Genomic DNA, 12106 nt, shown 5'->3' on the forward strand with positions numbered 1-12106 from the left:
ACCCCCCCTCCACCCTCACCCGCTACCAACGTCGCGTCTTATCTTGTTTGAAACTCACTCATCCTCACCTCAGGTTCTTAGTCTGAGTCGCTTCCTGTGGATGTTTCTGTTCGACGTTCTTCAGGCATGCACAACAAATTCTTCACCGGCGTCAGATCTGTCTCCTTGACTTTCTTTTTTTTTTTTATTATTATTATATTATGTGCATGTTTGGAGGATAAAAAAAAAACAAAAAACGGTAGCTTGTTTTGTTGTTTTGAACACAGGAGCTCAGAGATGTTCAGGGTTCACTGCTTCACATGTTGCCTGTCTGACCTCACGTACCGCGGCACCAGCATTATTCTCCTTATCTCCATGCCAATGTGAGGGTTGTTATGGTTGCGGAGCAGCCAGTAGTCTCTTCCTGTTATCTTCCATCAGCTGAAAACCTCCATTTGCCACCGCAGCAAACACTCGCACACCCAAACTTAAATGTTTTGTGTTCACATACCTAACAACTGGCACAAAGGATGTTTTCCCTCAAATACATGTCGAGGTATTTGACTGTGCAAAAACATGAAGATTTTTTTTCCCCCTCCATATTATCATCAAAACACTGGCGGGGGATTAATAGAGTTTAGACTTTTCAAGAGTCAAGTAAAGTGCAGACAAAGTACGCACTCGTGATTGGACGGAGCGGTTGGACTTATCAGACCACATTCATCACAATCAAGGCCCAAACTTGACTCCATACAACGTCCAGTGTGAGTTAAATCAGGTTAAGACATAAAGTCAGGACCTGATAAGAGTGACCAGCAACAACAGAGAAACGTTCATTCACTGCAGCCTGGACGGAGCTGAACCAAAACTGACTCAGCAAAACTTTATCTGCAACTTTCTAATAATCAAACAGAGATTTTTACTGTTGATTTCCCATTGTTCCACCAGTGACTCTTCACTAATGTTCAGTGAAAACTAGGAGATAAATGAGTTTAAAATGAAAAGTTACTGCTCTGAATGTTTATCGTCAACAACAGTGGAAATGTTAAAAAAAAACAAAACAAAGAAAAACAAAAACAAAAATCATCTTTTTACTGCGACAGTAAACGCGGTGAATCGCGATCTTTCGTGTTGGAAAATCATTGCTTAGAGTCATTTTATGTGTTTCCGGCTTCTTCAAATTTTTTGTTGACAGCTTTTAAGTTATGACAAAATAATCCAAATTCTTGACCTTTGCCCTTTGGCAAACACATTTGTAATTTAAAAAAACAACTGTTTTACCCCAGTCACCTGAGTCATGTTGGGGATTTACACCAAGGAAAAGTTTGAGTTGTAAATAAAGCTGTTTTTAGACACAAAATTATATAAACAAATAGGATCTCTTGCGCCCCCTGCTGTATCTGTAGGAGGGTGAGCAAGCCGTTAAAAAAACTGTGACATGTTAGTGTTTCACTCTGAACATGGTTGATCTGTTACCAAACAAGCACTGAGTTCAAATAAACCCATTCATTCATCATGACACTCACTAGTCGCACAAACACAGCTTCTCAAATAGTGGGGCGGGGCCCCCTGGGGGGGACATGAGGGACTTTCAGTGGAATATGGCACCCTGGACATAAGTGTACCACTGCTGTAATGCTTGAATGATAACAAGCCTCCAGTCACTAGGTGGCAGCAGCTCATACAGTGGTTTGTACAGATAGAAACATACACATTATCAGGCTCTCAACAGTATTTGAATTCGTGGGGGAGTGGGAGAGGGAGGACGTGAAAACATTTCTGTCCCCAAGGGGGGGTCGTGACGGAAACTAATTGAGGACCACTGCACTAAAAGAATCAGATGTCACTGGTTCATCCACATCAGCAGAACTGTACCATCGCAGGCCTGCGCCCCCCTGAATGAACACCCTCTCCTCTAAGTCCCTGCCAGACGACGCTTCTGTCAGAACGTCGGAGAGTTTTAAGTATCCGAGCGTGAGTCGGTTGAGAGGATGTCGGTGAGGTTCTCTCTCTCTCTCTAAATGTTTTTGTTTTCTCTTCCCTCCCGGTGTGGAGCCGTGGGTTTGGAGCAACAGAAGGTAAAATAAACACAGAACAGACTTCCCCCGGAACACGGGCCATCCCCAGAGGAATCCTGGGAATGTGGCTCAGAATTACCACATCCTGAAAACCGCCCGTGGAACCCCATTGGCAAAGGAAAGACGGGGGAAAGTGTTCCGTACGGGCGTGAGGATGAAGAGGGACACACCTTCGTACTGTGAAAACTCCAACTCCCTCAAGTGTCTGAGAAATTCCTACCTTGAATCCGGACCTTGAATTTCCCGCTCTGTCCGAAGCCGCCCTCGATGACGCCTCTCTCACCTGTCGACAGCGTGACCTTTAACCCCACAAAGAGCTGGAGGTTGGTCTCCTTCTTGAACAGGTTTCGACCAATCACGGTGTAGTCGTCACTGACCTGCAACGAAAAGGAGTCGATGACAAAGAGCGGCAACGGACGACGGATCATCAAACATCGCTGACTGAAAGGTTTAGTGACGTTGTCTGATATAAATCCATTAACTTTCACCTAGAGTTTAACAAACCAGTCAAGGTTTCTACAGAGAAGACATATTTCTTTGAACATTTTTGAAAACTTTGTTGAACTGTTTATTTTACCTGCAGTAAAAAAAAAACACAGCTGTACCAACAAGAAGTGGAGTTTCTATTTTTTTTTTGGAAATGACACAAGAAAAACAATAATAATAATAATTCCCACCATTTCACAGTTTCTGAATAAATAAAAACTTTCATGAAGAACACAATGTTTTTCATTTATAATGGATTTTTTTTTTTTAATCGCTCACCTCAACAGTCATGGTCTATTACCATGACTCACTTTTAATAAATAAAAGAAAAACATCAATACCTGTTTAAATTTAGGGGGTGAAAGGTCAGACCTGAATTTAAATTCATTTAAACAGACAGACTGGGCCTCAGCTCTAATCCTGACCCAATGGTCCAGTTTGGACTCAGATCAATGAGTTCAAGTTCGTACATGACATTTTGAACTTTGCACAAAACTGTGCAAAAAAAAAACACCAAGGCCATCGTTGACAGCAGCAGTGAGTCACCAACCAGTTGGTGCAGCAAGTAAAGACAGCTCTGTTCTCTCCTAAAATTATCTAGTATTTATTTAGTCCAACTGTCTGGATTCGTCCACTGTCTCGATGCCAAGGTGGAGATGAGTCCAATTATGAATGTCCAACTAATAGACTAACTGAGTTAACCTACTGAGTTAACCTATGATAACCCACAGGCAGCATTCTGTCTGTAGATCAGTTCTGGTTCATCTTTATTTCTGCTGAGTTAACCTGCTGAGTTAACCTGTGATAACCCACAGGCAGCATTCTGTCTGTAGATCAGTTCTGGTTCATCTTTATTTCTTTATTTCTCTTCTCCATTCTTGAACATTTCAACTTGAACATTTTTTTCACGCTCGACTGATCGTGTGACTGATCGCGTGACTGATGCCCCGATAATAAAAACATTACAGTTACCGGCTGTACAGCGCAGACAGACCGTATCCATCAGGACTGGAGGAGGATGTCATCTCAGCCATGATAGTTATGTGTTCTATTAATGCAAGGAATGTGGAGTCATGAAGTATGACTGCACATATCTGCTGCTGCGTGTTTTCTTTAGGAGTAGACAAACGCGTCGTCACATAACCGCACTCTGACCTCTCGCCATCGCACACGCCGTGACCGGAGCTGTCAGCAGACCTGACGTGTGAAGAGCAGGAAACCAGTTCACTCACTCACTTGACCCCTGCCCTGCACCTGACCCCACAGGAGGGTGCAAAAATATGAAAACGAGTGAGTGCCACGCACGCAGAGTCAAAACATCCACAGTCTGCACATTACACAAATAAAAATGCAAAAACGTTCAGAAGAAGAGAAAGCTGTCACATCAGATATCAGTGGAAAACAAGAGAATTAGATAAGAGGCGATAGGGATCAGAATGAACTGGAGCTGAAGATTGAGGACAGAACGAAACGGCAAAACCACAAACACTTAAATCAAGATGACAACTTTATGTGAGAAAGAGATAGAGGAGGCCGGAGAGCGAGCGAGTGTGGGAGAGAGAAGTGCTGAGGCAGAGAGACCAGACGGCAGAGTCAGGTTAACTCGCAGTAATGTGGGTATTCCTGTGCCACTCAGGTGTGTCCAAACAGCGCCAGCCTCTGACAGCTAGACAGGGCCGGTGGCGTCAGGCGGCCACCCACGCACACCCTGTGTGCCTCGCCGCATGCTAAGGCATGCGTGCGTGGCCGTGCCTCAAACGCTGCTCATCGGGGCTGCGTATACATGCTTGTTTGTGTGTACGTGTCTGTTTGTGAATATACAATAGGGGCTCTGTCTGGGAGGCACGCTCCAGTGCCACCAGCAATGAGAAACATCCAGAGCAGCGCCGAACAGACACATGACGTACAAGGTGGTAGAGAGGCCAGAGGAGCAGGGACACAAAGACATGAAGGTAAGAACAGTTGGAGAAAAAAAAAATTTAAACATGAACTTTCACTTACTCTCTCCACCTGTCCCTCTCTGTGTTTGGTCTTGTAGATGCGGAGATTGGGCAGAGCAGTCTCGGTGTAGTTTTTATCCTCGAAGCCCTGTAGCAGACGGCCTTGGAAGGCTAACCTGCATGCGTTGGCGTGGATGTCTGCGTCCAGCTTGGAGCCAATCACGAGGCAGAATAGGGGGCAGGTGACGGGCCGCTCAAACTCCAACAAGGCCCACTGCTCTGGGTCGGGTCCTGAACCGGCCTCTCCTTGACCTCTGACATACTCGTCCTGGTAGAAATACTCCCTGTCCTGGGTGAAGGGTGTTTGCAGCGAGGAGGGTGGTGTTGGAGTTGGTTCGGTGTCAGAGGTGACCTCAGACGCTACCGCGGGCGGAAGGCCAAAGAAGCTGACCTTGGCCATGACGGTCTCGTGACCCACCGTGATGTGGAACTTGGCACGGGTGGAAAGCGAGCCCTTGAAGTAGCCGATCTTTCTAACGGAGATGACGGCAGCGTAGAGGGTCCGCAGGGAGCCCGGGGTGCAGACAACGCCCCTCTCCAACAGCTTAGGGTCAAACTGTGTCACACACACTCCCACACGATCTCCCTGCATGGCCCCTGACACTGGCTTTCTGAACATTTGCACCGACTTTATCTTCTTGGTCACCTGCAATCACAAAATAAATAAGAAATAAATAAAAAATAAACAAACAAAAAAAATATAGTACAATAAATTAATTAAAATGTTCTTTTATTTTTTTCTTCAAAATGAGCAACATGGATAAATGATGTTTTTACTTTTTGAAATACTTTCACACACACACCTATTACACTTTAAAATAAAACAAGTCATCCACAGGAAACAACATGAATAATAATGTCTGATGATTAAAACACGTATATAAACGATATAATATACATATTGTGTGTGTGTGTGTGTGTGTGTGTGTGTACCATGTACAGTATGAACTATTCTGTTACTTTCCGTGATTTCTCTCATCCTAAGCCACAGAACAGAACCAGGATCAAAACTGTATGGTAACGAATTGTTTATTCAGCCGTTTGCTGCCACCAAGAGGTGAACATGTGTTTTGCAGCGACAAATGGATGAGTCTCCCTGTAGGTTTGCATCTGTTCTGTATTACTCCAGTACTGCGGTGCCAGTCCATCACCAGTCCCCCCACCACACCCACCCCCCCATCCTTCACTTACATTAAAGTTAAACATCCTCTGACACTGAACCCACTCAGCCATCTGCCCCTCTGCCTGTCCGCCTGTCTGTCTGCCCCTCTGCCTGTCCACCTGTCTGTCTGCCCACTGTGTCCATGTGACTGTGACAAATGTATAATTCCTGGATCGTACCTTCAGAGCTGGGATCTCCACGGTGTCGTTAACAGCCAGGGAGCCTTGCAGGATGGTGCCAGTCATCACTGTCCCCTGTCCACGGATGGAGAAGCAGTGGTCCACCGCCATCAGGAGGTCACCTGCAGGGTCTCTCTGAGGGAGGTACGTCTGTTTCTTCAAAAGCTGAGGCAGACAGAACGATTTTATTAAAAATAAAAAATAAAAATCCAATACTTTCAGACACAAAAGTGGAACTGGACACTGTGGGGATTCATTTAAAATCCCTTTATGTTACTGTATATAATACATTTGGTAAAACTGTTGCAAAATTGCTATTATTGAAAAAAAAACGATCAGAATCACAACATTGATGTCACAAACTTTACCTGTATTAACTCTGGCACCCCCTGTGGCTCCTCTGAGTCCAGGGCCTCTGGACCTCCAGGCTTGGCTGCCACAGCAATTACTGGACATTCCTTAAATCTGTTTGAGAGGAAAATATATTTTAAAAATAGGTCTGAAAAAAATAGGTTTGATCTTCAAAATAATTATTTTAGTAAGCTGAAAAGTTAAAACGTTCATAGAACTTTGGCACGAAACATTAATGGCGTACGTTTAGTCATTGACACACATTGATTTAGGCACTTTGTAGGAAAGTTCTGCTGTAACTCTAGAGCTGGAGTGACTCCTTCACTAATCACAGGGTCAACAGTTTGATCCCTGGTTCCTGGAGTTCTCATGTCAAGTGTCCCTGGGCAAGAATAGCAATTTTCCCCAAACGTCTGCCTATGTGTGAGTGTGCATCTGTCAGGCCAAAATAATTACTGCAGTAACATTACAGGACTGATTTAAACCGTGTCCAGAAAAGCTGATGCTCTATTTAAAATGCAGGGGGAAAATAAAATGGAATTTGCAAATTAACCTGAACCTTATTTTTGGAAAATATCAGACCTTGCCTGACTCTCCTTACATTTTTGGTGCTGGACTTTTTCTGGACTGCAGGCAGGCCAGTCAGACGACGACACATTTAACCCTAGAGTATGAAGCCATTATTTAATCACATTTTCTACATACTGTATGTGAAGTTGGTAAATGCCGACCTCGTGCTCTCCAGTGTTTTGTGCATCCTCTTGGTCATCTTCTCGATGGCCGCCTGCCTCTTGTTGGGCGGCAGGAGGTCGATTTTGTTCAGAACGACCACCATGCGAGGGCAGGTCAGCTCTCCAATCAGCAGACACTCGGCGGTCTGAGTCTGGACGCCCTTCACCACGTCCACCACCAGCATCATCAGGTCAATAATCTGGGCACCTGGAGAAAACACAGGGATCACAACCACCAAACACAATCAGAGGGGAATGTGCGCTTGTTGCCGATGGAGACACTTTTCTGCTTCGCTTCTCTGAGAAGCAACTACGTCAACATAAGGCCTGTGGACAGACTATGGGTTCGTAATTGTAACACAAACAGGATTGGACACAGACGCACAAAAACATGAGAACAAGAACAAAAATTAGATGATGGTGCAACCAGGCAAAGAGCGTAAACGGCTGCAGGCTTGAAACTGGAGCTGGAGCTCACTTGGTCGTCTTCCCTTCCCCTCTCCTTTTTTCTGACTTTGGCAGACTCCCTTTCCTGTGTTCCACTCTTTTCTCTCCCTTATTTTGGCTCTCCCTCCTTCCTGTGCTCTCCCCACTTGAGACACGAGAGGAAGTCTAATACATACCCCGACTCCAACACTTTCCTTCCTCCCTAATCTACAGCATGTGCCACCCCACTGGCTCGCATGTTTGATATTGTCAGCTGGTTACATGACACAGCAACATTCACACTCTATTTTTGTTCTTGACTTGGCTCAAGACATTAACTACGTACAGATGCACTTTTTATATCTTTGCAGTTAAACAGCATGCATACAGAGAACGGGAGACCCCTACTGGGGAGCGGTGAGGACAATTTATTATTAAAAAATTGCATCTATAACCTACAAAAGGGGGCGCTGCAGGGAATCACTGCACTATACAGGTCACTCTGCTAACAAATTTCAAACATTGACAGGGGGTAAAATTGCTAAAATTTAAAAAGTTAAACTCTGACATTAAACACATTTTATGATGGAGAATTAATGACTCAACACGGCTCAGCAGGTGGTGTTGTTGCGACAGGAACAAAAGACAATTTGCTGACATCTGCTGGTGGCTGGAAACTACTTTTGAGGTGATGGTTATTACACAATCGGTCCCTGATATTTGGTACCAGAATCGTGTAAAGAGCTCACCCCCAATGATAGTGCGGATCAGAGAGGCATGTCCTGGACAGTCAACCAGGGTGAACTGCAGGCTGTCATACGGCTGCTGTCCGCCACTATCCCGCAGGTGATCTGGAAGATCCACCGTGAAGGAGGAGAAGCCCAGGTCCAGCGTGATGCCTCTCTCACGGGACTGCGGGTTCTTGTCGAATGCTGCCGTGGAGGCGGTGCTGCTCAGCGCCCTGGCCAGTGATGTCTTCCCGCTGTCCACATGTCCCAAGACTCCAACGTTGAAATTCAACGTTTTAATGCGGCTCTTGTCATCAGCACACTCAGACATAATTGACTCACCACTTTACTGACAACAGTTTTTCTTAACTCTGGTCTGGACCTTGGACCCAGAATCACTGGAAATACAAGTTTAATGTTTAACTACGACAGAAATTGGATTTTCTGCTACAAAAATTGTGTTATCTTAGCACCGCGAGACAAACTTCCGATCTGCTTGTCACTAAGTTAACATGACACCATGCTCAGGCTGAATGTTCCCTCTGTTAGTAATGTCTGGATCGATCGTCCACGACAACTGTATGATTTAATATTTTAAATCACAAATAGGTTTAAAACAATATTATTTCTTCTGTAATAATTTAGTTTTTCCTGACTCACTGTCAACTTTCAGGTTTTGTTATTACGACGACCAGAGTCGAGCGCAACACAAACGGAAGTTAAACATTTAGAGGCGGGGTTTCTTTCTTTGCTGCAGCGAGTGACACTTTTTTAACCAATGGCTGTTTTGTTTGATTTTGTGGCGACCAATCGTTTTAGAGGCTGGTCTAGATGGGCGTCGCTTCAGGGTATCACTTCCGAGTACTTTTTTGTTAGTGATGCACATGGAAACAAATTACGCAGTGTTGCGGTGTGGCGTACATGTTTGTACCCTGTACAACTGCTTACCGTTGCGTGCGTACGCGCGGTAAGCAGTTTCCTTAATCCTTTAACATAGAAGAAATATCACAAATATTACAGTATTTTATTTCAGCGTTTCATCCATGAACGGAGCTGCATTTTCTTGTACATAGCTTTGATCTTTAATAAATGATTAAAGTGGCTTTGAATAAAGTTGGGTTTACAAAATTCCAATTCTGCAACATAACAAACAAAAATTACCATTATGGAAAAATACGGTGTTCAGTCCTTCTCACCAAGTTACCAACTAGTAAACTAATTAAATAAAAAGTATCTAAATAATTGTATTTAATTGTGAAGTTGAACAACTAATCTACGACATAACCAACTGGTTCACTATATAAGATTATAACGGACTACCTATTTCATTAACAAGTTGGCAGTGTGGCTTTAAAATTAATATATATATATATACAAAATAAGTAATCCAAATAAGAGGCAAAGACAAGAACGCGCTTGGTGGCGTGTGGGGCGCGTGCTCGCTGAGGGCAAGCAGTTGGCGTGGAAACCAAAAAACACACAACACGAGTTCCGGCGCCGAACGCGGCGGTTAGAAATAACCAGAGTACCCGAAGGCGGCTTGTTTTCTGTTCATTTCAGACGCACTATTGCAGTATAGCATTAATTGTCTGAAAAAAAATTCAAATATGAAGATCGAGGAGGTAAAAAGCACCACAAAGACCCAGCGCATCGCCTCTCACAGCCATGTCAAGGGACTAGGACTGGACGAGGCCGGCTATGCTAAACAGAGCTCATGTGGTCTGGTCGGTCAGGAGGCTGCCAGAGAGGTAATAAATATAACTTTAACAATTTTTAAAAATGGAACTTGCAAGAAACTCTTATAATAAGTGAAGTGGCTCACGGCAGAGGTTACTGTCACTTCATGTGATGCTACCGTTAGCTTAGTTAGCATGCTAGCGTGGCTGTATCATAGTGCGCCCATGCTCGTTAAAGAGACAGTCCACCACAAACGAACTCATTCATTCATTCGTCGTAAATGTGTTCAGTTTGTGTTTAATTTAAAAAAGTAATTCTGTACTGCGATGTTTTGTTAGTGTTATCGGCACAACTGCTACTGTGAAAGTTTAGATACAATTTATCACAAATGTATGTATTACTAATAAAAAACGTATTAATATTTAAAAATCTTCACTCTAATTGACAGAAGAAACATACTGTAAAAAAGTAAAGATTGTGTACAGCTGTTTTTAAGATTTTCTTGAAAAAAGAAGAATCTGTGCTGTTGTTTTACTGGACTTCCTCACAAAAAAATCTTATTCGATCTACTGTTGCTGTCTCTCCCAATTGTTGATATTGGCCTTGTCATGAACCCTTCATCCAATATTTGTGTATAATAATTTGTGTTTCATGTCACTCCCCAGGCTTGTGGAATCATCGTTGAGCTCATCCGCTCTAAGAAGATGGCAGGAAGAGCTGTGTTGTTAGCAGGGCCACCTGGTACAGGAAAGGTAAGTGTTCAGCATATATTCACTAGCCACCAAGGGCAAAAGTTTCTTCAGCTGCTGCAGAAAGATACCACTGATGGCCATTTCTATTCTATCAGACTGCCCTCGCCTTGGCTATTGCACAGGAGCTGGGAAACAAAGTGCCTTTCTGCCCCATGGTTGGCAGTGAGGTCTACTCATCTGAAATTAAAAAAACAGAAGTCTTGATGGAAAACTTCAGGAGGGCGATTGGTGAGTATTGAATTTTGGTTTCCTGTTACTGTCCTCTGGATTAGTGAATTAGTTGAGCTGAAAGTCAAAACGGTGCAGAATTACTGCAGGTCTTGGACTGTGTGACCCATTAGTGACATCTGTCACAAAGGAGGAAATTGAGCTCAGGCAGGAGGAGAACTGGTCATCAGCACCCCTGCTCCTCCCCTAAAATCAGATCTGCAGGCAGAGCTGGTCTTTTGAAGCTTCCTGTCACCCTGACGATGGACAGTCCATGCCTTAAACAATGTCGTCTGACCCCTCCTCCACCTGTGTGCTGCCCTGTCTCACTAAACGATGTCGTCTGACCCCTCACACAGAGGGTCCTCCACCTGTGTGCTGCCCTGTCTCAGAGCCACAGGCTGCCATGAAAAGAGAAGCGCGTCTGATCATGTTACACACAGTGATGCCTTGTAATTTCATGGGCACGCGCACACGTGTTCTCTCTGTGTAATAAATCCATTGTCTGGCAGACTGAGGGATGTGGCGGTCCGTTTGATACAGGAGTATAAAGGCTCGGTTGATTTCTCGGCGTGTTTGACCACTGACGCTTGCTTTCAGGGCTACGTATCAAAGAGACCAAAGAGGTGTATGAAGGGGAGGTGACGGAGTTGACCCCGTGTGAGACTGAGAATCCCATGGGCGGCTACGGAAAAACCATCAGCCACGTCATCATCGGCCTCAAGACGGCGAAAGGCACGAAGCAGCTCAAGGTCAGGATGAGAGAAAAACTTTGGAAATTAACAAAATATTACAGTTCAAAAGTCACCGTTACTTTGTCTGTATTGTCTCCAAGTGCAGTGGATTTTAATGTGGTGTTCATCACCAGATGTACATTAGAACAAGATGGGGGTTTTTATTATTGGTTTTAGACTTTCTAAACATTGTCTTTAGGTGAGTTATGATAATTACTATTAGTGATACTCTGTATCTTAAGAGTTATAATTTAAAAAAGGTCAGCGTGTTGATCATGTCTCTTCTTGTGTCTTTAGCTGGATCCCAGTATTTACGAAAGTCTTCAGAAAGAGCGCGTGGAAGTGGGAGACGTCATTTACATTGAAGCCAACAGTGGAGCCGTCAAGGTATCACCTTATTACTGTCCTGATGTACTTTGTCCTGTAGTTAAATGTTAAAGGTTTTAATCAGCTAATTGTTTCGTTGTATTAAAATTCAGTACAACGTCAAACTCTAAGGTCGACTGCGCTCTCTGTCGCTCGTCCTCTTCTGTCCTTCACGACGGTCTTTCATCTCAGTTCTGCTCGAAAAGCTCTGCTGCATTTCTGCTGTGCACTAGAAAGAGCCTCTGTCATT

At 44.0% G+C, this 12106-nt stretch overlaps 2 protein-coding genes across 8 annotated transcripts in view; one reads left to right on the forward strand and one right to left on the reverse strand.

Moving 5' to 3' along the window:
- Window positions 1-12106, reverse strand: part of eefsec (eukaryotic elongation factor, selenocysteine-tRNA-specific) — a 100890-nt gene that overhangs the window by 85841 nt on the left and 2943 nt on the right. For 3 of the 7 annotated variants that reach the window (XR_003051006.1, XR_003051005.1, XM_025059776.1), the window contains exons 1-6: window positions 8142-9185; window positions 6967-7174; window positions 6253-6349; window positions 5885-6049; window positions 4545-5189; window positions 2278-2434 (exon numbers count right to left, since the gene is read on the reverse strand). Coding sequence is in view for 5 of the 7 variants with exons in the window: in XM_025059776.1 (XP_024915544.1) it covers window positions 2278-2434; window positions 4545-5189; window positions 5885-6049; window positions 6253-6349; window positions 6967-7174; window positions 8142-8451 (1582 nt within the window). In the remaining 2 variants the exon portion in view is untranslated. Of the gene's footprint in view, window positions 1-2277; window positions 2435-4544; window positions 5190-5884; window positions 6050-6252; window positions 6350-6966; window positions 7175-8141; window positions 9186-12106 lie in introns of those variants that run through there. The other 4 variants (XM_025059777.1, XM_008319963.3, XM_008319960.3 and 1 more) reach the window with 4 other exon arrangements.
- ruvbl1 (RuvB-like AAA ATPase 1) overlaps window positions 9728-12106 on the forward strand; it is a 4561-nt gene continuing 2182 nt past the window's right edge. Inside the window, exons 1-5 of the mRNA XM_008319959.2 lie at window positions 9728-9868; window positions 10463-10549; window positions 10645-10777; window positions 11357-11508; window positions 11788-11877. Of these exons, the coding sequence (XP_008318181.1) occupies window positions 9728-9868; window positions 10463-10549; window positions 10645-10777; window positions 11357-11508; window positions 11788-11877 (603 nt within the window). The remainder of the gene's footprint in view (window positions 9869-10462; window positions 10550-10644; window positions 10778-11356; window positions 11509-11787; window positions 11878-12106) is intronic.

The sequence above is a fragment of the Cynoglossus semilaevis genome, chromosome 11, assembly GCF_000523025.1.
Source record: "Cynoglossus semilaevis isolate Cse_v1.0 chromosome 11, Cse_v1.0, whole genome shotgun sequence".
Lineage (NCBI taxonomy): Eukaryota > Metazoa > Chordata > Actinopteri > Pleuronectiformes > Cynoglossidae > Cynoglossus > Cynoglossus semilaevis.